This window comes from Clytia hemisphaerica, unplaced genomic scaffold (assembly GCF_902728285.1).
Source record: "Clytia hemisphaerica strain Z4C2 unplaced genomic scaffold, Clytia hemisphaerica genome assembly, whole genome shotgun sequence".
Taxonomy (NCBI): Eukaryota; Metazoa; Cnidaria; class Hydrozoa; order Leptothecata; family Clytiidae; genus Clytia; species Clytia hemisphaerica.
The window spans coordinates 148,930-173,687 of record NW_027104407.1 but is presented as its reverse complement, the minus strand read 5'-3'; the positions used below and the strand labels follow the sequence as shown (position 1 = coordinate 173,687).

Genomic DNA, 24,758 nt, shown 5'->3' with positions numbered 1-24,758 from the left:
TTTAATAATGGATGGCGTGTAATCCAATTTAATGCGGTTTTTAATCTAATTAATTTCAATTGTTAAAATCAATTAAAAATACAAGAATATCTTGAAAAATATTTACATAATTATTTTATTTGATACAAAGTTTGCTAGCAAAAAAACCTATGTACAGGGTGTCCCAAAAAAGTATCGAGTCGAAATACAACTAAGAGTAAAAAGTTTTGATGTTTATACCATATTCCCAAAATCTTCGAGTGAGCGAGCTTTCCATATTTTTCTATTGCTTCTTTATAGACGTACATTTGTGCGACAACAAGGGAGTAATAAAAAGGGCTTTTCGAATTAAATTTTGTAAAAAGATAACATAAACACAAACTTTGCTACTCAATGACATGTTCAAGCTCGATACTTTTTTTTCGGACACCCTAAGACAGAATTTGATGGTAATCTAGTCTTGTGGTGTGATCTCATCTTTTGTTGATGATTTCCACATGCGCCAGTAACAAGGTTTTAGCTTCTTAGGCTATCCCAATAAAATGGAACCTGGTAAGCTTGAGCTCGATTCTTTTTAAGCAGTTTACAGCGGTAGAATTTGTCCACCGAAATGATATTGCACTTTCAAAGGCCTTTTGGTGGACGTTTTGCCACGGTTCGTTTATAATTCTATAAAAAAGAAATTATCAAGTCAATTTGAAGGTGATAATAATTTTTACAGAGCCTTAAACCTCTCTGATATCAACATTCCATTGACTGAAATGATTTATTATCAGCGATCCAAAAAATATCAACAATCTGATTGGTTAAAAAGAGTACAATATATCTTGTATTTTACATGTAAAAATATAAATTGACGAAAAGATGTTGTTGCATTGTAGCGGTAGCAGCAATCTAAAGGCCGGTCTCCACTTGCGTGCGCTGCGATCGCTCTTCTTCGAGCAAAGCTTTCACGCTATTGGTCAAAAGAAAAATGAAGCAATTCCATTGGAGTGATATGACGTAACGATCGCGCGCTTGAAAAAAACTTTTTTTCCAAGCACGCGCTGCGTTTTTATGACGTAATCTTTTCTCAAAGCTAAAATGATTGAAGCCAAAGTTGCGATCGCAGCGCGCGCAAGTGGAGACCGGCCTTAACGTCACTTTTCTACAAGAGTGCCCTGCGCTTTTTTCCAACAAGAAAGTGCATTTTTTAGATCACCGATAAACTAATTATCAGACGCAAGCTCGTACAATACAGAAATATTTTACTCTTTCCAAATTTTTTTACATATTATGCAAAAAAATCTCGGAACTCGTAAAATATTTCTTGTATTGTACTCGTACCTGTCTGATAACTATTACGTATTGGAAATGACATGTACTGATATTTATTCTGCCCTTGTGTATTATTTTTGTAGCAAATGTGTTTGATATGATAAATAATGCCAATATCAAACTTCTTCCCAAATACGTACTTACCTTTTGCTTGGCAAATCGATTTATCTTGTTCTGAAATAGAAATCATCGTTGTTTAGATAACGAAATAATGAAAACAACTAAATACCGTCACAAGCCGTGGTAAAATTGTGAAAAAACGACATAAAGAATGCTAATATATTATCGAGAATTCTATCACCCTGTCAAACTCGCACATCCCTTTGTATTGAACCCCCTGCAAAAAAAAACGTTTACCCGAATGCGAGTTAATTTGGAATTCCTACCTTTTTCTGTTTCCTTTTCTTCAGGATTTTGGACTGAAAAGTTAAAAAGGTTCAAATTTTGAATTAGACAATGATGCAGCAGTTAACATGTAACAAGTTAGCCTTTTCATCTATATGTTGTTTTAAGGGTCTTTTAATTTTAATTTAGCTTTAAATTCTTAAATCTAAAAAGGTGCTTTCACACTATAAAACAAACAAATCCGATTCATTGAGACACATAGGGCAGAGCTTTTTTCATGTTCTTACCTTTACGTTGATCAGTCAAGGATGCTGGCCCTGTAAAAAATGGCTATGGAAAGCGCACTGTTACCTTTTTGTAAGACATTCCTTGTCCATCAGAAGATTGTTGTTCACCAGAAGGTTGTTGCTGTTCTGTCAATCGGCTTTGCATTTCTTGAGGTATCCCACCTTCACTTCCTGCACCTTGTTCTGCTCCTTGTGTCCCTATTGTAGTAATCGAGAGAACATAAATCAAGCAGTTTGATATTTTCGAGTTATGGAAACTCTTCTGTCAGAAAAATACAAAGAAGACGACCCTGTAAAGGTCAAAGTAATTTAAGAGGCATTCTCAATTTTGAATTTAATGATAAGTTTAAAACTCTTCTTTCTCTACTCTATTTTCAAGAATATGTACCGGGTACGCCATAAAAAAGTTTCTCTCTTTGAAACTAATTTTCTCGAAATCTAAAAACTTTAAAAGAACCATTACTATTTCATTGGAAAGAAGAAAGATAAACACAAATTTTATTGGGTCATTTATTAATTCGATTCATTAGATCAAAAGTTATGCTCAATTGAATGAAAAAGTTACTTTCAGAAGTGCTCACGCAAACGTTGAAAATCGACCTATCAAATTTTTGGACCTACCCCGGTGGAGGTCTTATAAATTAACCTGTGTTTGTTCGTCCGTCCGTTCGTTCGTTCGTCTGTTACCAACTTTTCTCAGGATTGAATCATAGTAATCTTTTGATTTTTGGTACAAAGGTGCGAAATGGTGGTGGCCAAAATGTGACGGAGCCCGACTTTCGAAAAAAAAAAAACGGCTAAAAAACGGGTTTTTTAGACTTTGTGAAAAATTGGATTATTAATTTTTTCTGATTTTTTGTACGAAAGTAGGGTACCATCATAGGTAAAAGATGGCTCAAGCAGATTTTTGCAAAAAAATTTTGTTGGCTCAAAAAACGCATGTTTATCTATAAGAATAAGCATACATCAATGTTCTTAGTCAAATTACTCAATTTTTTTATGAGATAGACGGTTCTTTTGCTCATGAGGGCTTACTTTTAGAGAGTATGTGTGTTTAGACATGAAATTTTGGTTGCTTAGCGTGTTTTTATAGAAAAACTGGCCAAATTCGATATTTTTTTATAAGCACATTATCAATTACTTAGGTATTAGCTTTTCTCGAAATTGGCTCTTTCATTCTTTATGATTTTTTGCACAAAGATGCATAACTTTAAACCCTCAAATGTGATGGAGCCCGATTTTTGAAAAAAAATGTTTTTGGGCAAATTTGGGCCAAAAAACGGCTTAAGAAAGGGTTTTTTGGAGCCCGATTTTTGAAAAGAAATGTTTTTGGGCAAATTTGGGCCAAAAAACGGCTTAAGAAAGGGTTTTTTGGATTTTTTACATGAAAGTAGGTAAAAGATTTTTGTGAAAAAAGAATTTTTCAGCTCAAAAAACGCATCTTTATTTATAAGAATCACTATTAATAAGCATACATCAATGCATAGAGGTATAAAGAAAAACAGGAGTTGAATATGTCGGTAATTGGTCGTTAAAGTCTTTTGATTTCTTTTATAAAATGTATCAAAAGAAATTCTAAGCTCGCCCGATGAAATAAGACTTTTTAGTAGAACTCAAGTTTGCTATGAACATTCTAATAATCAGTATTGAAGATTCTCGCCTTTTAATATACGAAAATTAGATAAAAATTCGTCCAGGAAGCAAGTTTATGTTCCATTTCGCTATCCGTTCAATTTTGTTTTGAAAAAATATTTTCTCAAGCCAGAAAATGAAAAGTTCTTTATAAGCACACACGATTTCAGACTCAATGTGTAGACATAAAGTCGCTGGAGAATTTTGGAGGAAAGTATCAAGCAATAGAGTTCACCTTAAGGAAAACATTGATCGAAAAATCTTATCATTTGATGAAGGATTGCCAAGTTTACAGGCCTTTTTTTAGTCCAAATATTTTCTTACACTGATGTCAGAAACAATGAATCTCGTCTCATCTAATTTCTAAAGCTTAAATGAGCCAATAGGATTTCACCTATGGATAAAAAAGCTCATTAAGAATGCACGATATATGAGATTATGAGCATGCATACATCGTAATTTTTTTAATCGTAGGGCGAGCTTGGTTACAATAGCATACTTCTCCTGTTTCTTTATACCTCCATGATCAATGTTATTAGCCAAATTACTCAATTTTTTAATGAGATAGATGTTTTTTTTTGCTCACGAAGTCTTGAATATGAAAGATTACTTCAAGAGCATGAAATTTTTATAAGAAACAAACGACTAATTTTGATAGATTGTCACTATTTATGTTCTGAATGATTGTTTTGTAGATATCAATTATATTTGTTAAATGCATAACCAGGTAGGTCCATAAAAGTATCACTTGTTATTTTAAAATTGGCAATCGCAATAGCCTTTACATGATTAAGAGGATTTTTCAGTAACTAAACACATAAATTTTGAAACTGAAGGGTTGAAAGGGTTTAAAATCTTCATCAAAATCACTTTAATTTACTTTTACCGAAATTTTCCTCAGATTCTTGGTTCTAGACTGGATAAAGTCTATGTAAGACTGGATCTACCTCGAAACCCGTATTTGATGTATTTGGCCTTTTTCGACGAATTTTCTTCATTTCATTGAAATTCAACTTTCCTTTACCGTAAATCACCGATTAAGCGCCCAGGCGCTAATTTAATTTTTCAGGCTCTGAGGGGGGCGCTCATTCGCTCATTCCCTGGAGGGGGCGCTTATTTAAAGGGGGCGCTTATTCGAGCGGGGCGCTAATTCAAGCGGGGCGCTTAATCGGTGATTTACGGTATTCAAAAAAAAGTCATTTAGACAGCTAATTATCATTTTTAATGACTGAAACGAAAATACTGATGTATCATGTAATTATGCTTCTGTTTAATTTGACAGGTCGATTTTTAACGTTTTTCAGCACTTTCTGAAAGTAACTTTTCTATTCAATTGAGCATAACTTTTGATCTAATGAATCGAATTTAATAAATGACCCATCAAAATTTAAGTCTATCTTTCTTCTTGCCAATGAAAAAGGAATGGTTCTTTTAATAGATTTTCTATCCTCATTGGCATTTTGATAGCAATTTTCATCCCCACTGAGGGAAAAAGTTCTACCGGGGCACTGAGACAGGGGTGTAAAAAAATCTAAGTTACTGAATTTATTAGGTAGTTTCCAGAGCTAAACTAGACGCCCTTTCAGATCCATTACCTTGTTGGTTGTTAGCACCGAACATTCCCATATCAACGGGTGTGCTAGACCCCACCTCTATTGGTGATTGTCCATTTGATCCACCTCCTCCTATATTCAAAGAGGCGACATCGCTACCACCAGGCTGTTGCTGTTGTTGTTGACCCACTTCACCTAGAAAAAGTGGAGCAAATTTTTCTTTTTTGAGATGTTTTGAAAACTACCTACTCTAGAAACGAGTTCCCAAACAGTACTTTATTCCCTTTATTGTTCAAGAACAAAATTTCTTAGTATATGGGCTTCTATTATGAAAATCTTTCTACAGTGGAGTCTCTTTAACTCGGATGAGTTTTCTTGTCCCTTCAGTTAAAGAAGCCTCATAAACCTTACCCCATAACTCGAAATTTCCTTAACTCGAACAAATTTGCGTTCCACGTTGATTTATTGGTTGATTGAAAATGAAGTTATTCACCAAATACGCACTACAGTGTTATGTATGCCTGATATTTTACTTTTATCATTTTTATCATAGGCCAGTTTCATTGACTCCCTTCACGAAGACCTCATCGTCTACCTACCTGTCAAATCATTGATCGATGTAGCTTGCTGAAGGGTTGCATCATTACCGCCAGTTGCGCCCATTTCTCCACCTGCTTGATTCCCTGCAGCAAGGGCGGCTGCCAATGGATCACTTGTGTCTCCGCCCGCTCCTGGAGTACCACCATTCACTAAACAATTTGAGGAAAAACATAACATGATAATAACAAGGTATGAAATACGTTACTTATTTTTTAATTAGTTAATCAATCTATGGGTTTGATGCCTGGGGAACTGAGAAAATTAAATTGATTTCAACTTGAATGACAATGCGATAACAAATAAAAAGAAATCATGCTTTATGAGAGTTTTATGATATTTTTTATTTTGATCTTCATTCAGATTCCTCAAAGTAGTGAAAGATTTGATTTTTTCTGACTCTTTCTAATCAATATAATAAAAATAACATAAAAAAGGAAAATACTTTGTTCTACTGCCATCATAGAATTCAATGTAGTTCTGTTGAAAATAATGGGAAAATAATGTATCCTCCAACTTACAAAGTCCCTCTAGAGCACCGGTAGGTCCATTCCCTTCAATATTCTCAGCACCTCCCAACCCTGGCAGAGCAGGTGGTGATTGTGATTCTGCTTGTACATTTTGTTGTTGTCCAACAACGCTGACTTTGCCCATACTACTTGTGGTAGCTTTGTTTATTTCGTCTTGGATTTGTGTCAATTCACGGTTACTCTCTGATGAGATCAACGCATTGTAGTTCTGTGGTATTGATCGGAGAAGATTCTTATTTTTGTGTACCAAACTTGCAGTATACAGTATGTCCGGCAAATGACAGTAGCGTAGACAGGGTTGAATATTTGCTTAGGAAAGCATGTTTTAACGACACAATAATAATGCTTTTATACAATGAATAGGTAAAGTGCTTTGTCGTAAAAATCTGCTCTCCAACGCAGATCGTACTTCATCCCTGCTTACACTACTGAATGACAAGAATAGTATTTATGTAAATAGAATCCTACTGTTGAATTATAAACATCAGACAAAACACTGTCCTGATCGATACTTTTGTGTCAGAAATTTAGAATAATTCTCTTGGGAGGCATGCGAAATTCACTGGAACTCTATCGTGAGATTTTCGATAAATGTTGATCGGAAGAGAGATCTTGTTTCCTTTGTCATTTTCTGATTCTTTCTTTCATGTAATAAAAGCATCAAGTGTAACCCTACAAACCTGCATTTCTTGTGATGCCTGATCTTTAGGTGACAACGAAGTTGAAAGACTACTTGAAGTGGTAGACGCGTCTACATTTGATTTATCAACGCCCGCGGCCGCCTCCGAGGCACTATCATCGTCATAATTTTCGGTATTTGTGACTTTTTTCTCTTCTTCAGCCTCCAAAGCAAGTTTATCTTCTAATTTGACGTCTTCTTTGTATGAAGCTTTGCCATTGGAATCGTCTGCGTCTAAAAATTTAAGGGTTCAGCTTGTAGTTTGTTAAAATCTCAAATCAGAAAGCTGACAGCCAATTGTATTTTTAAATAAAGAGTTATTGATTGAAATCTATGAGCCGATAATATGAATATGCCGAAAATTACAAAAAAAATTCCTGTACTGCTAGGGACAGCACCCTCTTCTCTTGTAGGTATAACTAACGCCACTAATCCCCAGGCAAAACTCTAAGGCTTAAAAAACGAATAATGAAAGTCTCGCCATTACCCCATGGTTACCCGCCGTAACCATTTATACAACTTATCTTTAAAGCTATCAAAAAACATTCAAATATTGGCTGTCAGCTTTCTTACTGGTAAAAACAATCAGAGAGTTGGTGAAAAACTATCAACTATCAACTATTATGTTAAAGAGCGTGCAGGTGTACGTATGTGATGTCATGCTTCTGTGCCTGTATTTGTGCGGAATGTTACCAGTAATGGTAGTATTATATCCGGGGGGCACTGACCTTGACGGCCGACGGGGACGTGCCGCTGGAGTTTGAAAAGCCGACCCTATCAGGTATGAATATCTGGTAAATTTGGGACCCTGTCAGAAAATTTTTTTTTCTCATTTTCACCATGAAAAGTGGCCAAAAAAGTAGATTTAGTAGACTAAGAGTAGACGCAGAATTGAATAATGTTCTAATTTCCAACCTGAAAATTGTCAAAAATTACCAAAAATCGACGCTGTCAGATAAACATCTTGAAAATTAGTGAATTTAAGACCCTGTCAGATATTTTCAGAGCCTAAAAAAGGGACCCTGACCAGTGGCACGTCCCCGTACCCAATTTTGCCTAAAAGTGCCCCCCCCCTGGGTATTATATAGAACTTGTGAATAGAAGAATCATGCTTTTTTAACATCTAATATCTAAGACGACACAGGCATTTGTGTTAGTAGAAGCATAATATAACATACTTTTCTTATTATTCAGTAAACTTCTGGATTTTAACAAACCAAGTGCTCTTCCTGAAAGATCATCATTATACGTTAGTAGATGTTAGATATTGGTTAAAGATCACACAAACTCGGTTCTTTAATACACAGGAGCTTACTAGTCAGAGTTAGCTCTGTGAAAAATTTATTAGGTGACATTTTTATTATATCTATATAACTAAAACACTATAAAACTAGGAGAAAAAGAGGACTTATGGAGGGTTTATGGGGGCTTCTTTAGTTTTCTGTTGCTATGGAGAGCGACTTAAGCGATATGTGTAGAATCAACCTGAAACAGGTCTTTTATATAAGAAAACTAGTTTTCATGATGTTCGTTACCGAATCGTCTGAGCATTTTTGTCACCTAGACGTATTTTTGTCCCGCTCAAAGACATGATCAAAAGGCCATTTTAATCACGGTTAATCTTAATTTAGTTAATGAGGTGGAAAATCTTCAACGTTGCAACATAGTCTCCGCCCAATTGATACTTACTCAGGGCGGTGACATCTAGACCGCCCAATGATGTGGGCATATGTGAAGGTTTACCACGTGCGATCTTTTTCGTTGATTCATCATCTTCATCTACATCACGCCCTCCATTCTCGATCTTCTTCTCGATCTTTGCTATATGACCTACGTATAAAAAGAAGTTGAAGAAATGAAAATGAAGCAACCTGCAGAGTCTCGTATTAAAACTCCTCAAAAAAACAGTTTCAAACAATAGACTGATTCAGCAAAATACAGTTAAGCACTATCTTCAACCAAATCTCAAGCAAAGCTGCCTGTTCCCAACTGACTAATTTTCACCCACGAAATAAAAAAACAAACAGAAAACCATGCGCAGGTCAGACAGGAACACTTAAAGCCTTGGAGCTAAGTAAGGTGTTACTAAATCACCCATTTCTTAGAAAATTGGCTGATCGTGGGTTTCGTCATCATACGGAATCGGTCTACACGTCATTTTTTTTTTAAGAAACACACTTTTAAGAAACATGAGGCTAAGAATGCCTAAAAACTAAGAAACATCTAAGAAACATGCTGAGGCTGAGAATGAGAAAATAACATTTTTTGATTCGTTTTTTTATAAGAACCTTCCAATCAAGGCTAATTATGTCAAAAAGTTTAGAAACATGTAAGAAACATTTAAGGCTCAAAAGGCCGATTTCTTAAGAAACTAGTAACTGGTAAAACTAGTTTCTTAAAAAAAAAAAGACGTGTATAGGATTTAACTTTACATTGATCAAATTTTCAAATAATGACAGCTACAAACAACACAACCCTGTCTCACAGTCCCGGTGAAATTTTTCTCTCACAGCGCTGAGATAAAAAAATGTCTATCGGAATCCAAATGGGGACTAGAAATTATATTGTTCCAAGCTCAAAAAATCCAGTGGGGTGGTTTTTTCCATTGAATTTGGAACGGGGATGAAATCAATTCCAATTACCCAGTGGGGCTGAAATTGTAAGGCATTCTTCTCACAAAAAAAACCCGTTGCAAAATACTTTACCTATTCTGTTTTGAAATTTCTGCACTAAACTAGTCAACTTCTTTGCCATGGTGGCCATCTTCTTATCAGAAGCCTCTTCAAGTTTGGAATTTTCTTTTTCTACACTTTCAGTCTTTTTCAATGAAGCTGTTAAATTTTCAGTATTATCATTGTCGTTATCTTCGTTTTTCACTTTTTTGTTCAGTTTAGATGAAGCTGCTTTTTCAGCTTTATGACGTTTTCTTAATTTCTCAAGTTGTGCCATTTTTGCATCAATGATTTTATCAATTTTATCTTCATTTGACGGTAAATCTTTAGCACTTGCAGGTCTGATGAAATGTGCTTTAGATTCATCTTTAGTTGACTGCGTTCGTGATGACGGTTGAATTAATGTTGTTTTGGAAGCTAAATTTGATTCCTTCTCAGCTTTCGATAAAGCTTCTTTTACTTGTTGAGCACCTGTTTTGTTCTGGACGACATCGAGTGAAAATGCTTAAAGAGAACATTTAAAGGGATATAAAACTATCCTAGTCCTTTTTTACTAGGATGAGGGGAGGGGTCTTTCTTGTTCGACCGCGGGAAATGTTATTAGCTCCTAAAGTAATATAGTAGTAATCAGACAGAAATTCCATTTAGCTTTAGTATAAAATCATTTTTTAACACCTATGATTTTTCACACCTTTAGCATGATGACATTATGACAAGATTTTGCGTTTGCTATTTTTAGTGGTCTGCAGAAAAATCTTGCCTTCAATGTGATGCCCTTTGTTTACAGATTTATGGCTGGTTTTCAGAGATTTTGTGTTGGTCAACTAAATGGGTGTGCGTAAAACACACTATCTGACATCAGACTGATAGAGCTTTATCTGTGATTGCACGGTAGATTAAAATTCCCCAGGCGGGTTCGAAAGATCGGCCAAGAGAAGATAAAAAGTGTTTCTTACGCAGCATCAGTGTCTTACCTTGGCCAAAAAGCAATGCAATGCAACAAAAAACAAGAAGTGTCTTCATCATCTTCGAAAGAAATTGAAAAGTTTCGTTTGTTTGTCAGTCAATCAATCATGAATTGTCGTATTCGAATTTGAATATCACGTGGTACAATCTATCATTTTTGTTTTGTCTAATAAAAAATGTAATCAAAATATAATTTCTTTTTCTCCAAAATTCCAAGGCCTCCAGGGAAGATAATATTGTAAAGAAATCTGTTCTCCAAAATTAACCATGCGTTACATTTAACAATTGTTTCTGGTTGAGTAAATGTCTTTGTTTGAAACGTTTCTTTTGTTTTCTTTTTTGTTACATTTCTTCTGTAAACATTAAAAACAAAAGCGACATTCAACTGTATGCGGTAAAAACGTGGCTTTTAGAATTGCGCTCTGAAAAGTTTCCCTAAATTGTCTTTTTTGTCAAGATTTTTTTGATTAGATAAAATGTTGACCCTTAAAAAGAATTTTCCCGTGTTTTCGACCCTAACTATTTCTGCTACATCATCAAAACACAACAATACATGTCGTCCGGTCGGTCATATCAAGTGCTACCGCCCATTCTTTATACAGAGCAGACCTTGTCTAGCATGAATTTAAAAGGTTCTCACAAAGTACTTTTGGCGTGTCACATTTAGCCTTTGATCGAAACGCGATGTTTGGCGGGTAATTAATTTGGCGGATAGAGAAATTTCAGGCACTTGTAAATAAAAAAATCACTTGGTATTTTAACAGTTCTTACTTAAAGATACTACCCTCAGTATAAGAGGTTGAGTTTTCAAAGAATATATCAACCTCTTAAGACCAATAATAGAAATTTTATCGCGCATGTGTCAATCTAATCCCCGGGGGAGGCACTTAGCCAAAATTGGGTACGGGGACGTGCCGCTGGTCAGGGTCCTTTTTTTAGGCTCTGAAGATATCTGACAGGGTCCCAAATTAACTGATTTTCAAAATTTTAATCTGACAGGGTCGACTTTTGGTAATTTTGGACAATTTTCAGGGTAAAAATTAGAAATTGTTTTAAATTTTTTGTCTACTTTTTAGTCATTTTTATCAATTTTCTGGGTGAAAATTAAAAGAATTTCCGACTTTTCGTTCTGACAGGTTCCCAAATTTACCAAACATTCATATCTGACAGGGTCCACTTTTCGGACTCCAGCGGCACGTCCCCGTCAGCCGTCAAGGTCAGTACCCCCTGGGATCTAATCACTGTAGAAAGAATCAAAGATCAAGAGCAAATATTACCATATCTTATTAATGTCTAGCAGAATGTATCAATGTACTTGTTTATTATTGACGAATTCCCAGTTTTTTCAAAAGAAATCTTCTACATGATTCCCAAATGTGTAACAGTAATTACTAAACTATTAATTATGGTGATGTTACTTCAATGGAATCGAAATAATAGACAAATCTTTATGTTATGATTCCTTATCATTGACTCTTTTTTTGAAAAGCATCGATGACATTTCTGAGTTGTGTTTTCAACGAAGCGAAAAAATATCAACTTTGAATTTAATCCAAGATATTGGATTGTCTTTATGGTCTCGGTCATGGTTACTTTTCTCTGCATTGATTGCGTGCTGAATAGAATCTGGGTTGGTCGGCATATATAATTCTATCCTAAAAAGATTTTTATCAAATTTGGTATGTATTTAATTTGGCGGTTGGTCAACTTTTAAAATTTTAGTGGGTATATAATTCGGCGGATTTTACCAAAAGGAAATTTGTGAATTGAGATTATAACTTTTACAATAAGCAAAAACAATGGAAAAGAGTTCTAGAATTTCCAAGGACATTGAATGGATGACAGAAAATCAATTTTTTCAACGTCTTTCTCGAAGAGAGGTCTGTGTATTATTTCATTTAATTGAACAGAAAATAGCATGCACCCTCATATGATATTAATTTCCAAGGGAAAATTACCAATCACCCCGAAAAAAGTTCCACATATGGAGTGCGTGCGTGTCGTGCGCTGTGTACCTAGGATCTGATCGAAAATGAGATTGAACCCGACTGTCGGACAGGATTCGATTATTGTCAGTCAGTTAGGGTCAGGGTTGCTAGTAACGACTTGTCACTGTGCCGGATGCATACTCGGCGCCTTGGGCCCCACAGGTTTGCTAGTAACGGCTCCAATTTCAGTCAGGTTTAAAAAAGGGTTACTTTTACCCATATTATAATAACATTACCCCCGTCTTTTGCCAGTTCGGTATAATATGTTATGAATTGCGAGATTTTGCTGTGCGACGAAAGTGCAAGACGTGGTAAGGCGTCGAGTTTGGGATCCAAGGTTGCTTGCATTTGGTGGTTCGAACCGAGGTGTGGGAGTATAGTTTTAGCATTATCAAAATAGCTTCAAATAGTCAAATTCAGAAAAAACAGAGTTAGAGATAGGAAATAGAGAAAAAGAGGAGAAGGGCGGAATTGGTGATTGAAACTAGATCTTTCCCTGTCTGTCGGACTCATCGGCGCCTATTTAGACTCACTTTGAGACGTCTGAGACGTGACCGGAATGAGAGGTTAGACAGCCGTCTAGAATAGAACGCCTAGCGGCTCACGAATAATAAAACACCACTTGGTGTGGCAACTGAGAACGTTGTTTAAAGTGCCTTACTGGAATGGACGCTGTCTTGGAAAAAGAAACACATGGATAGATAAAAAAGACAGTCAGATCAGGTTGTTGTGAGATTTCAGAAAACCGATTGATTTGAATGTACGTATTTTTTTGATTGAAATTTCATAAAAGCTAATGTTTGATCCTTGCCTTCTTTGAATAATCCAGGCGTAGCCCAGTGTGGAATCCATGCAAAAGCCACACCGAAGATATTTTGAGGATCAAGAAGGTTACACCCAATTAAGGGCATTCTCACGCCGAATATATTCGGCGTACTGTGTATGAATTCCAGACTGGGGCGTAGCAAGCAATGCCAACACCGAATCCACCAAACCAATTTTCGTATATATCGAACCATCAAACGGAAAATTGAACAATAGGTGTTCGATTTATACCGAACCTGATCGAACAGTAATTGAACTTTACGGGAAATTCTTCAGTCCGGTTAAAGTTTGATTACTTATCGAAAACCTATTTTCGGTTTGATGTCTGTTCGATTTGGTTCAGTAATCGAAGTTTGATTGAGTTAGATTATTAGTTCGGTAATCGAACTGTTGATTGACATCGCCTGGAATAAAGGCTCTCCAAAATGTCAAACTCTTTTCAGTCTTGTGTCGCCAGCTTTTGAGGTTCCTTTTACTGTTTGGACAACCTATGTCTGGACTCTTTCCTATCTTTCTGGGTCATTTTCATGATGAGGTGCCGGGGGGGGGGGCACTTGATTTAAAAATGACTGTTTGTGCAGCCCAAATTTGCTAAATTGAAATTTCATAAAAAAGGAAAATCAGGCTAAATTTAGGATTTTGCTTCGAAATATCTATCTCACACAATGTTGGCAGGTCTGTGGATTTTTTATGTAATTTTTTTCACTACAGAATTTTCCTTTTTTTACCAGCAAAATTACCGTAGAGTCGTTTAATCTCGACATACGTCTTGCAATCTCGACACCGGATCTGTAAAATAATCAAAACAAACCTTGAATGAAATTCTTGGTATCATTCTTATCGAACAAGTTCATCTATCAAACTAGAAGTTCAGTAAACATTGCAATCCTTTCAATTAAAAAGAAAGCCAAATTATAAGCAGTTTTACACAACACACGAAACGCATGCAAACTTCCTCGTAACTTTCTCGTGTCCATCATTAAAATTTTACAACTTTATTAGGCTTCAAGTCACGTGATAAAAATAATTCGCGCGCTTAGCCTGGTTTCCTCTTCCTTATATATAAAAACACACGCTCTAGGCGCTAACAGGCCGCACGCTGTGATGGCCAGTATGGCGGTCACATTAAATTCAAAAGGAAACCGGGTTCTTTTTATTATTTTCGGTTCACGGTAAAAATGTCTACTAAAAAATTCCTCGCGTGCAAAATGTTGTGTTGTTGTGATTTAGACATCTTCGTTGAAAGCATGCTAATTAGTTTTTAGCGATTACTACATCGTTAAAGTTTTCTTTTCAAATATAAGTATAAGTAATAACACTTCACATTTCTCATATTAACAATCTGTGACGTGATAGAGAGTACATTTTAGTGATTGATTGATAACTTTGGTATGTATTTGTTTATGTTTGATTTTTTATTTCGAAGACCAGCCTACAGCTATGTCGAGATTGCAAGACGTATGTCGAGATTAAACGACTCTACGGTAGTAAAATAAATGTACAGGACTTCTTATTCTTTGTTTATCAATTCAGAACACTATATCTTTTTACACTGAAATATAATAACGTCACAAATAATGTTTTGACGAACACGACAGTCTTTTGAATACTGTCAGTTCCATCAATGTGCCAAAAACATTTTGTTCAACCACCTTCACTTCAAGATACAGTGTAGCTCTAAAGCTCTAAAACAGCATCTAATAACATGAAAACCAGAATATGATTCTTCAATGGGAATCAAAACTATAAAGTGCACTTACAAACATCAATTTGTCAGATCTAACAAAATTTATAACGGCACTGTCATCATTGACAATAAAACAAACAATATTCTGTCAAGAGCCTTGTAAACATTCCAACAACTTCCATCGAAATGATCTATCACAGCTCAGTCTACCATTTTAGCGCGGTCCGAGGATTGAGCACTGACCTTTATATAACCCTGGACCAAACAATATCTATCTACCATCTTTGATTGGAGTTTATTTAGAATTGGTACCCAAGGAGAAGCCATTGCAATGCTAAAAATTAACGTCTAACGCCGCTACATCATCAAAAGAATTTGAGGAAAAGTAGACCTAGCGCTCTCGATGCATTTACACCGCTATCGAGTAGTGCCGACATTAGGGTACCAATTTTCAAAAAACTCCGATCAAAGATTTTGCTTGGCTGGGATTGAGACGCTATATAAAGGTCAGTGGGATTGAGCCGAGAACTCTCGCAGAGCGCCCGAGCTCCCGCGCAGCGCGCACCGCGGGGATGAAAAACTTCAATCTGTCAATCGTTTTCTCAAGCGAAGAGTACGCGAAGCGATTCTAGCTTTACGATAGTGCCGCGGATCATCAATGGATAGTATTCAATTATCATTATCCCTTTATTTTCATTACTAGAACTTTTGCAAAAAAAAGGAAAAATAGAAAAGTTGTATTTTTTACTGCTCTATTCACATACTGAATTTGAAAGATCTTCTATGTGGCGTTTTTTTGCAAACTTCAAAAAACTGATTTTTGTCTCGCCTTTGCGGGATTTTGGCCCAAGTGCTTGAGTGCAGCATAGGGTACAAAGTCCAAATATGCGTTTCCCGTAATTTTTGTATGAAGAGTTAGGTCTACACTGAGATAGGCCACCATAGAATGAACTTCCTTTTATAGGATGAACCATATTCATGTGGCTTTCACCCTTGCACTCCATCGCAGAGGCTAATCAATTTTAATGACTTTTTTGACTAATGACCAAGTTAAAAAATTTTAATTTTTTTTATATTTGAGTATTAAAAAGGCATGCATTCAAATAAAAAAGCCTCATCCAGAGTTACAGGGGTTTGTGTAAAAAACCAAACAAAACTTGAAAAATCCCCCATTACAATTTTAACCCTATTCGAACTAGGGGGGGCTCTTTCTGTTCGGAGGTCAAATTATTGGTAATAGCTCCTGAAATAATAGAGCTTTTGCCTTGAAATTTTCTGTAAATTCCTAACTTTTATTTAGCTTCAAAATAAAAAAAAATTTGACACCTAAAGATTTTCACACCTTGAGCATGATGACATTTCTGACAGTAAGGTGTCACAAAAATTGACGCTTTTCCAATACAAATTTATTTTTAATGTCAAATATATCGTTTAAACCGTAATTTATTGAATAATTAGGATAAAATAAGCATTTTAAAACTCAGGCAACTTTTTTCTAAAGCTTTTGTTAGAATACAATAGTTATTTATAAGAACAAAGGAAATTTCCGGTTTTTGCTCACTTTGGGCATGATGAGTGACGTCATCAAAAAAATTTTTTGTCAAAAGTTACCTTACGTGACAAGGATCTTGTGTGCCAAATTTCATCCAAAAAGACCCACTAGATCAAAAGTTAAGGGGTGGCAGGGGGGGGTGAAGCAGTTAGTACAAGACATCATGCCGGTTAGTACCGTGGTGGTGTGCCATATGAATTGGATAAAATCACTTAGTACTCAGATGTACTAACTGCAAAAAAGGGTGGTCCCCTGCTAAAAATTTGTCAAATTTTGGTACTAACTGTGTAAAAAATAGGATTTTGTGAGAAAATTAAAAAAAAGACCATATTTTACCAAAAAAATTTTTTGGGAAGTAGATTTTTTTTCAAATTTTCGAATTTTTTTTTTAAAATCTTAAAAACAATTTGCTGGTTGCAATAGAAATTTGATTTTCGAAAATGTTGTTTTTTCCTTTTGAAAGCTATGGAAAATTGAATCATTTTTAAGATATTAAATTTTATTTTATTTTATTTTATTGAATTTATGAAGGTCAAAAGCCTTTTTCAAGGCTAAATTCAGTTAGTACTAACTGTACTAAGTGTACCAAGGTGGTGGTGTTACTAACTTCTTCCGAGAAAGCAGTTAGTAGGCATGGTGTCTTGTAATAACTGCTTCACCCCCCCCCTGGGGGTGGTACAGGAAAAGCCCCCCCCCCCCCCCTCCCTAGTTCTGAACCGCCCCTAAAAGCCTAGGTTGAATAGGGTTAAAGCAATAAAAAATGAAACTTTTCCATGGTTCACTTTTTTGCACCAATTCTTCAATTTGAAAATATCAATTTTAAGATTTTCTTTTATTCAATGATTTTTTACGGCACTTTGTTGACAATCTAATCCTTACATCAAATCTCCACTTTCTTCTGAGAATTGAAGATGAGAAATAGTCTACACCTTAGGATCAAAGCAAATAAAAGAGGTATTATGAAGGGTGAGATTTTACAGCCACCCGTTGAACAAGGCATTGAAAGGCCACGGGCCACCAAATCAAAAGTACAGTGCTAGACATTTTAAAGTCTTAATTAATTTTTGTTTTTGAGATATGGAAAAATAGGTTGTCTATCCATGGATATCAAAAACTGTTTACTTTCTGGTTTACAGTGTGGTTTAACTAATTTGTCTAGCAGGGCGATTTGCCCTATATCTGTACCGTCCCGTCCAAAATCATTTTTTGCTTATATCTCATTAAAGTCAAGTGCTAAGTATTTTTTTCTTTTTTCATCAGATACAGCTCGGTAATGATACACTTTCTGCAAAATTTCATTTTTTAACTGTCTACCATTTGTCTGCAATCATAAATTTTGTGGCATTTTTTTTATTTTGGCAATTTTTAGTTAAAAAGTGGCTCGGTTTTATGGTAGCACTTTCTTTCCAGGAAGGTATTTGACTTCGAATTGTGATTTTCCATACAGGCAATTAATTTGTGTGTTCTTTCTACAAAAAAAAGTGTTTTGAAGCCTTTTCTCTATCTTGTTCTACAGTGATTTTCTGTTTTCCTCCATTTTGTCCACATCAGATTGGTCAATGCGCACCCAGTCACTGCTCAAAACTTTTGCAGGATTTTTTTATACTTTTCTATGCACAGGCATAATTTATAAAAAAATGCTGACTTCGGCAGAAAAAAAGATAACAATTGAAAAAATGAAAACACAAGCTTGTTGTAAACAAAATATCTGATGGCTTGAAGCTTTTAATCAGAACTCATAGAATTCTTATCTGATGCTCTGATTGGTGGCTGCCAACGCTAAAGCTCTAAAGGAGCTGGCCAATTTCCTAACAGAGAGGGATGATAGTTGGCCATTGTTGATGTACTGCAATCCCAGTTGGGTTCAACTACTCTTGCGGATAAACCAGAAAATATTTTGGTTGGACCCACCAATCCCTGAAAAAAAGGGCTGGGGTCCAGGCCTGCCGCAACAAAATTCTTGAGGCAGTCTTGCAATATTCTTAACCTTCCAGATATTGATTGAAAATTTTCCTGTCTTTCAGAGCTTTAGCATATCGGATGAAATTTTTTTTATTTTGATGTAATTCATACACTATATTATTGATATATTGTGTAATTAGAATTTTTAATTTTTAAAAGAAAATAAGAGGCCACTTTTTTGAAGGAACACCCTAAAAAAGGAATCAATTTTCCAAAATTTCATCTATTCAAATTATGATGTAATTGACCTTGATTATAACAGTAAGGCAACTTGTTACACTTTTAGAACTCAGTTTATAAGAACATTGAGGCTGAAACTCGTTCAAAAATTAAGAACATCGTAAGAACATGCTCAGCCTCAGTTTGAAAAAAAATTAGAAGAAACTACAATTTTTTTCTCTTTTCAAGCAGTTTTAACCAAACTTAGGGATGGATTTTCTAAAATTAAGAGACAAATATGTCCAAATTTTACCAATTTTAAGTGCTCTTTATTTTGCATGATATTGTTAGGGTAGATCGTCAACTACCATTTTTAGCATGATGCCAAAAAATTCAAAGTTTAGTATTTTTTTACCTTCTAGGTAAAAAATCCAGCATTGCCCAGGGGGGTCTTTGATTCGCACTAAAGCGAAAAATTAGTAAAAATGGCATTTTTTGCCCATTTTAAGACTATGAAAGCCCAGTAAAGGGTCAAAATGGTTTCTAAATGGTGTCTTGTACTAATATTCAACACAAAAAGACAAAATAACCCCAGAAAGATTGCTCAATGTTTCAATTTCAAACTAAAAAGGCTGATTTTCTCTGATTCTGGGTAGCAAAATGCATGAAAGCAGCATTTTTGAGGACCCACAACTTTTAAACTTTTTAAGGAATACACTTGAAATTTTCAGCAATGAAACACTTCAGAGAAAGCTCCAGGAAAAATCAAACTTGAGTTTTCAAAAATTTCCTATAAATCCATAATGGCGCCCTAGAAATTGAGTTTTCATGCTAAATGCCAATATTTCAAGCTAAAACTTGGTTTTCTCAGGCTAAAATCTCAAAAATGGTTTCAATTGGTGTCCTGAAATTTTTTTGGTGTTGAAAGTATTCTGGAAATACTCTTGGAGAACCAAAATGGTTTGGGTCAGAAATTTGCCCAAGTCTGCCATTATGGTATTGCATTTCCCACTAAAACGCGATATTTAGAGTTAAAGTCTGATTTTCTCAGGCTAATATCTCAAAAATGCTTTCAAATAGAGTCCTGAAATTTTTTAGTGTTGAAAGTATTTTGGATATACTCTAGGAGAACCAAAATGGTTTGGGTTAGAAATTTGCCAAAGACCGCCATTATGGAATTCCATTTCCCTTTTTGTGTTGAATACACTCATTTTGTTTATAAGCATACGGTAAATTTCGGCTGAAGCTCACTATGCTTAAGTAAAGCTCAATTTTGAGCCTCGACTATGCTTAACCCTATGCTTGGTGAAGGGTAAAGATTTGTTAATATTTTAGAGGATATTTTATTTTTTACGTTCACAAAAACAAATAGCTTATTGTAAGTTTAGAAAGTGTACATTCTTAAGAGACCAAGTTGTGTTATTTATAAGAGATTAAACAAAATAAAATCACCAATTTTGTTTGTAATTCTCTTCTTCATTCTTCTCTCTGTTATTTTCTGAAGTTTTGGAAATTATGATTTTAAAAATTTCTTTGGCTGAGCCTCAAGGTATGCTTAGCATATGCTTAATTTTTCTGTAAATTTGAGCTTCAGTATGCTTATAAACGTTATGCCTTATGCTTATAAAACAAAATGAGTGTATTAGTACAAGACACCATTTAGAAACCATTTTGACCCTTTACTGGGCTTTCATAGTCTTAAAATGGGCAAAAAATGCCATTTTTACTGATTTTTCGCTTTAGTGCGAATCAAAGACCCCCCTGGGGAATGCTGGATTTTTTACCTAGGAGGTTAAAATTTGCGCAAAATGTCTTACAATACATTAAATTTTCACAAAAAAATACTACATTTTGAATTTTTTGACTTTGCCATATTGTCGATTTAGAGTAGTCTGAAAAATTAAGATCGCATTTTAGGCTGAAAATTTCTTAAAAAATAATAATGTGTATGTCAAAAATACTTTTTTTTGCTTAGGAGTCTAAAAGCCAAGAGATTTTAATATCAGTTCTGGCTTGCTTCATATGATCATCTAGTTCATGTAGTATCTTAGAATGGAGCTTGGTTCTAATTACTATTGTCCAAAAAGTTTGGATAACACATCACTGATTTATCAGTTCTTATCGAGAATGTTCTACAAAAGAAAATAAGTTTCAGGAAGTATATCTAAAGATGACGTTTATAAAGTAAACAAACTATGATATATATTTATCTTATTCTTAAAAGTTGAATTGATAATTCATATAAGAGACTACTTTGCTGATTGAGTTGATTTTTGATGGGACATGATGTGGTTTTTGATTAATCATTATATTGCTCTTAAAAATGGTAAGTAAAACTTTATCAGTGTAATTTGCAATGATCAAACAAAATGAATAATCTAATATTTTCAGACATGTTCAAACATTCTGTTGAATGTGATTATCGTCACAAGGTTTCATTAGTCTCTATGCTCTACTTAAAGTTTAAGTATAGAAATGCTAGTCACAGGTTTTTCCAATGCCAATAAGGGTTGACTATTGTTTTTCTATTGGCAGTCAACTTTTTGTTGTCTTCTCATGTTTAAGAGCCATTTTTTTTAAGAGTCTTCAGGGTGTGATACCTCACCCTCTTGGATTTTGCTGAAATTTAGACCAAATGATCTATCACACAAGAAAATAAGACCCTGAAAATTTTACCTTGATATCTCAAGTAGTTTTGAAGATACAGTGTCTCAAAGATAGGCTACTAAGCCAAAATTGACCCCTAAAAATCATGAACTCTGGTGGGGAGCAGATTTTGAAAGCCAATGAATTTTTATTCAAGTACATTAGAAAGCTGATTTACAGTGGATTTCAAGAACTTTTTGTAGGGAATCAGAAAAAATCAAATTGAGTCTCCAAAATTTTCCCCGAAAATCTCTAGCACCTCCTGTAGAGGGCTTCAAACTTTGCGTAATCTGGGTTTGGAAGCACTTTTAGCTGGCTGCTGATGGTCCTTGGGACTTTTTTGAAGTAAACTTTTGACCTGGAGTGGTTTACTGGTGGGTTTTGGCCACAAAAATAACATTTTCAGGATTTCCATCTTTGCGTAACCGTCAAAAATGGCCGAAAAAATTGCTATTTTGGCAGACCTGGAGCAAAATTCAAGATGGCGTATCTTTTTAAGGCAACACCAAAAATTTTTTTGAAATTTTCAGCAAGGCTTCCTTAGTAGGTCTAGTTTATAGCCTCAAAAAAATCTCAATGGGCTTTTGAAGTCTCTTAAAGATATGATCGATTGAAAATTTTGCTTAACTTCGTTGTTTTCTCCCTCGTAAAATGCTAAATCAGGCCCACTTAAGGGCTCTAACAGGATAATTTTTGTCAAAATATTGGTTGATCTTCTCTAGCCAACTAATCATTGGCATTAGGGGAACAACTGAAAAAGATTTCAGGTCATTTCCATCAACAGATGACATTTTATGACTGTTTCTTTATTTTTAAGTACAGAATATGTAAAAAAATGAGACTGGCATCTGGCCTTTCCTACCATTCCAGAGCCCATATTTCCAGGAAACGCCTCAACCTTTCACAGTTTGGTGAATAATAATCTTAAATATAAGCAGGCTACTTCAACTAAATGGGTTTAACAGTACTTAATTCCTATTCAAAAACTTTTTAGACTCATTCAGAAATCCTACTTTGACAATAATTTGCGGTAAAGTCCAAGTGTTTTGATTAGCTTTTAGACTGTCCAATATCTCTATAATAGTGTACACTAACAGTCTTACTTGTTGATTCTTAAATAACTAGGCAACATTACTAGGGTGATAATTTATGAGATACTGCAAACAATGCTGTTTAAATCTTCTGGACAAGAAATATTGGACAGTCTAAAGCTAATCAAAACACTTGGACTTAGAAATTTTGCGGTAAAGCACAAATTATTGTCAAAGTAGGATTTCTGAATGAGTCTAAAAAGTTTTTGAATAGGAATTAAGTACTGTTAAACCCATTTAGTTGAAGTAGCCTGCTTGTATTTAAGATTATTATTCACCAAACTGTGAAAGGTTGAGGCGTTTCCTGGAAATATGGGCTCTGGAATGGTAGGAAAGGCCAGATGCCAGTCTCATTTTTTTACATATTCTGTACTTAAAAATAAAGAAACAGTCATAAAATGTCATCTGTTGATGGAAATGACCTGAAATCTTTTTCAGTTGTTCCCCTAATGCCAATGATTAGTTGGCTAGAGAAGATCAACCAATATTTTGACAAAAATTATCCTGTTAGAGCCCTTAAGTGGGCCTGATTTAGCATTTTACGAGGGAGAAAACAATGAGTTAAGTTAAGCAAATTTTCAATCGATCATATCTTTAAGAGACTTCAAAGCCCATTGAGATTTTTTTGAGGCTATAAACTAGACCTACTAAGGAAGCCTTGCTGAAAATTTCAAAAAAATTTGGTGTTGCCTTAAAAAGATACGCCATCTTGAATTTTGCTCCAGGTCTGCCAAAATAGCAATTTTTTTCGGCCATTTTTGACGGTTACGCAAGATGGAAATCCTGAAAATGTTATTTTTGTGGCCAAACCCACCAGTAAACCACTCCAGGTCAAAAGTTTACTTCAAAAAAGTCCCAAGGACCATCAGCAGCCAGCTAAAAGTGCTTCCAAACCCAGATTACGCAAAGTTTGAAGCCCTCTACAGGAGGTGCTAGATTTTCGGGGAAAATTTTTGAGACTCAAATTTGATTTTTTCTTGATTCCCTACAAAAGTTCTTGAATCCCACTGTAAATCAGCTTCTAATTGTACTTGAATAAAAATTCATGGTTTCAAAATCTGCTCCCCACCAGAGTTCATGATTTTTAGGGGTCAATTTTCGCTTAGTAGCCCATCTTTGAGACGTTGTATCTTCAAAACTACTTGAGATATCAAGGTGAAATTTTCAGAGTCCTATTTTCTTGTGTGATAGATCATTTGGTCAAAATTTCATCAAAATCTAAGAGGGTGAGGTATCAGACTTTCTTTATTCTGAAGGTTTTTAAAAAAAATGGCTCTTAAAACAAATACTAAGTCATGTTTTCTTGAATGCTTATCATAATGATAAACCTGATACTGTTGTTGATTTTATGTAGAAATTCAGTGTGAAATGATTTGTTTTGAAGAAAAATCTCACATATATTGTGCCAATTTATATAAAACACATGCCTACCAATCATGCTATCACCTTTTCTTTATATTTTTCTTATGATGTTTTGACAAGGGCAGATGCAGAATCATTATAATGTGACCTTATGTTGAAACTCTGTCACATTGTTTTTACAGTTTCTTTTACTACTACTACTACAACTTTTAGAATTTTCATTGAAATGGTCAGCTAGGAAACATTGAGGTTACATATTCAATTACTTGAAGAATGGTGAAATCAACAATAACTGCTACAGGCTACGGTGTATTAGCCCATGATGGACCATCTACAAACCAGCGCCCAGATTTTACTCATTCTTATGGATCTTTGGATAATAATTTTGCACATAATAGTACTTCAACTACCGACAGGTATACTTTGCTTAAAATTAGAATGTCTTTTTCCAAAAATCAAAAAGTTTAGTTAACATATGTAAAATAATCAGATTGTAAGCGTTTTTACATGATCGTATTATATGCACTTTTTTGATGTTAGACATTTGCTATTGATTTTAAAGCTAGAAAATAGGGCTTTTGAGGCGTAATTTTCTTTACGCAATCCTACCACTTTTCAATCGTTAGGGCAAAAACTGTCCAGATACATCTCTGTATTGCCAGGTTTCTGTTAATATTCACAAAACAACACTGCTAACATGATAAATGATTCCTCTTTCTTCTTTTTAGTTACCACCGCTGGTTTGTTGAAGGTCTAGATAATGAATATGAGATTGAGTCTGCTTATACTGCTCATGGAACACCCAGACAATCAAACCTTGGCAATTACCAAGATTTTTATAATGATGATAGCTACATCACCGACAATCCTGGTAATAAATAGACTTCTTAAAATTAATTTTTAAAAGATCAAAGTATGTTTGTATTTCT

At 34.9% G+C, this 24,758-nt stretch overlaps 2 protein-coding genes across 5 annotated transcripts in view; one reads left to right on the top strand and one right to left on the bottom strand.

Annotated features, from left to right (window-relative positions):
* On the bottom strand, positions 1-10,802 carry LOC136820138 (uncharacterized). 2 transcript variants are annotated; one of them, XM_067076374.1, is made up of 12 exons: positions 10,566-10,799; positions 9,625-10,095; positions 8,609-8,749; positions 8,098-8,148; positions 6,921-7,153; positions 6,232-6,448; positions 5,713-5,862; positions 5,156-5,308; positions 1,993-2,126; positions 1,683-1,715; positions 1,441-1,470; positions 1-648 (listed from the first exon to the last, which is right to left on the bottom strand). In XM_067076374.1, exons 1-12 carry the CDS (start codon positions 10,615-10,617, stop codon positions 604-606), a joined length of 1,710 nt encoding a protein of 569 aa, XP_066932475.1. In that variant the 5' UTR covers positions 10,618-10,799; the 3' UTR covers positions 1-603. The 2 variants fall into 2 exon arrangements, with proteins under 2 accessions (XP_066932475.1, XP_066932477.1); XM_067076376.1 differs by lacking the exon at positions 8,098-8,148 and having other exon boundaries at positions 10,566-10,802.
* The window catches only part of LOC136820140 (vesicular inhibitory amino acid transporter-like), a 20,500-nt gene continuing 1,557 nt past the window's right edge, over positions 5,816-24,758 (top strand). Inside the window, exons 1-3 of one of the 3 annotated variants that reach the window (XM_067076379.1) lie at positions 5,816-5,902; positions 24,043-24,245; positions 24,558-24,700. In XM_067076379.1, coding sequence (XP_066932480.1) covers positions 24,103-24,245; positions 24,558-24,700 — 286 coding nt within the window. In that variant the 5' untranslated portion in view covers positions 5,816-5,902; positions 24,043-24,102. Of the gene's footprint in view, positions 5,903-13,137; positions 13,306-20,913; positions 21,057-24,042; positions 24,246-24,557; positions 24,701-24,758 lie in introns of those variants that run through there. The other 2 variants (XM_067076377.1, XM_067076378.1) reach the window with 2 other exon arrangements.

Bases quoted from the DNA above. Each gene is read 5' to 3' on its own strand.
- LOC136820138 (XM_067076374.1), bottom strand. From the start codon at position 10,617: ATGATGAAGACACTTCTTGTTTTTTGTTGCATTGCATTGCTTTTTGGC. The intron at 6,449-6,920 runs GTTTGTAGGGTT...TCAATACCACAG, and splicing joins AGGCATCACAAGAAATGCAG to AACTACAATGCGTTGATCTC. The intron at 5,863-6,231 runs GTAAGTTGGAGG...CAAATTGTTTAG, and splicing joins CGGTGCTCTAGAGGGACTTT to TGAATGGTGGTACTCCAGGA.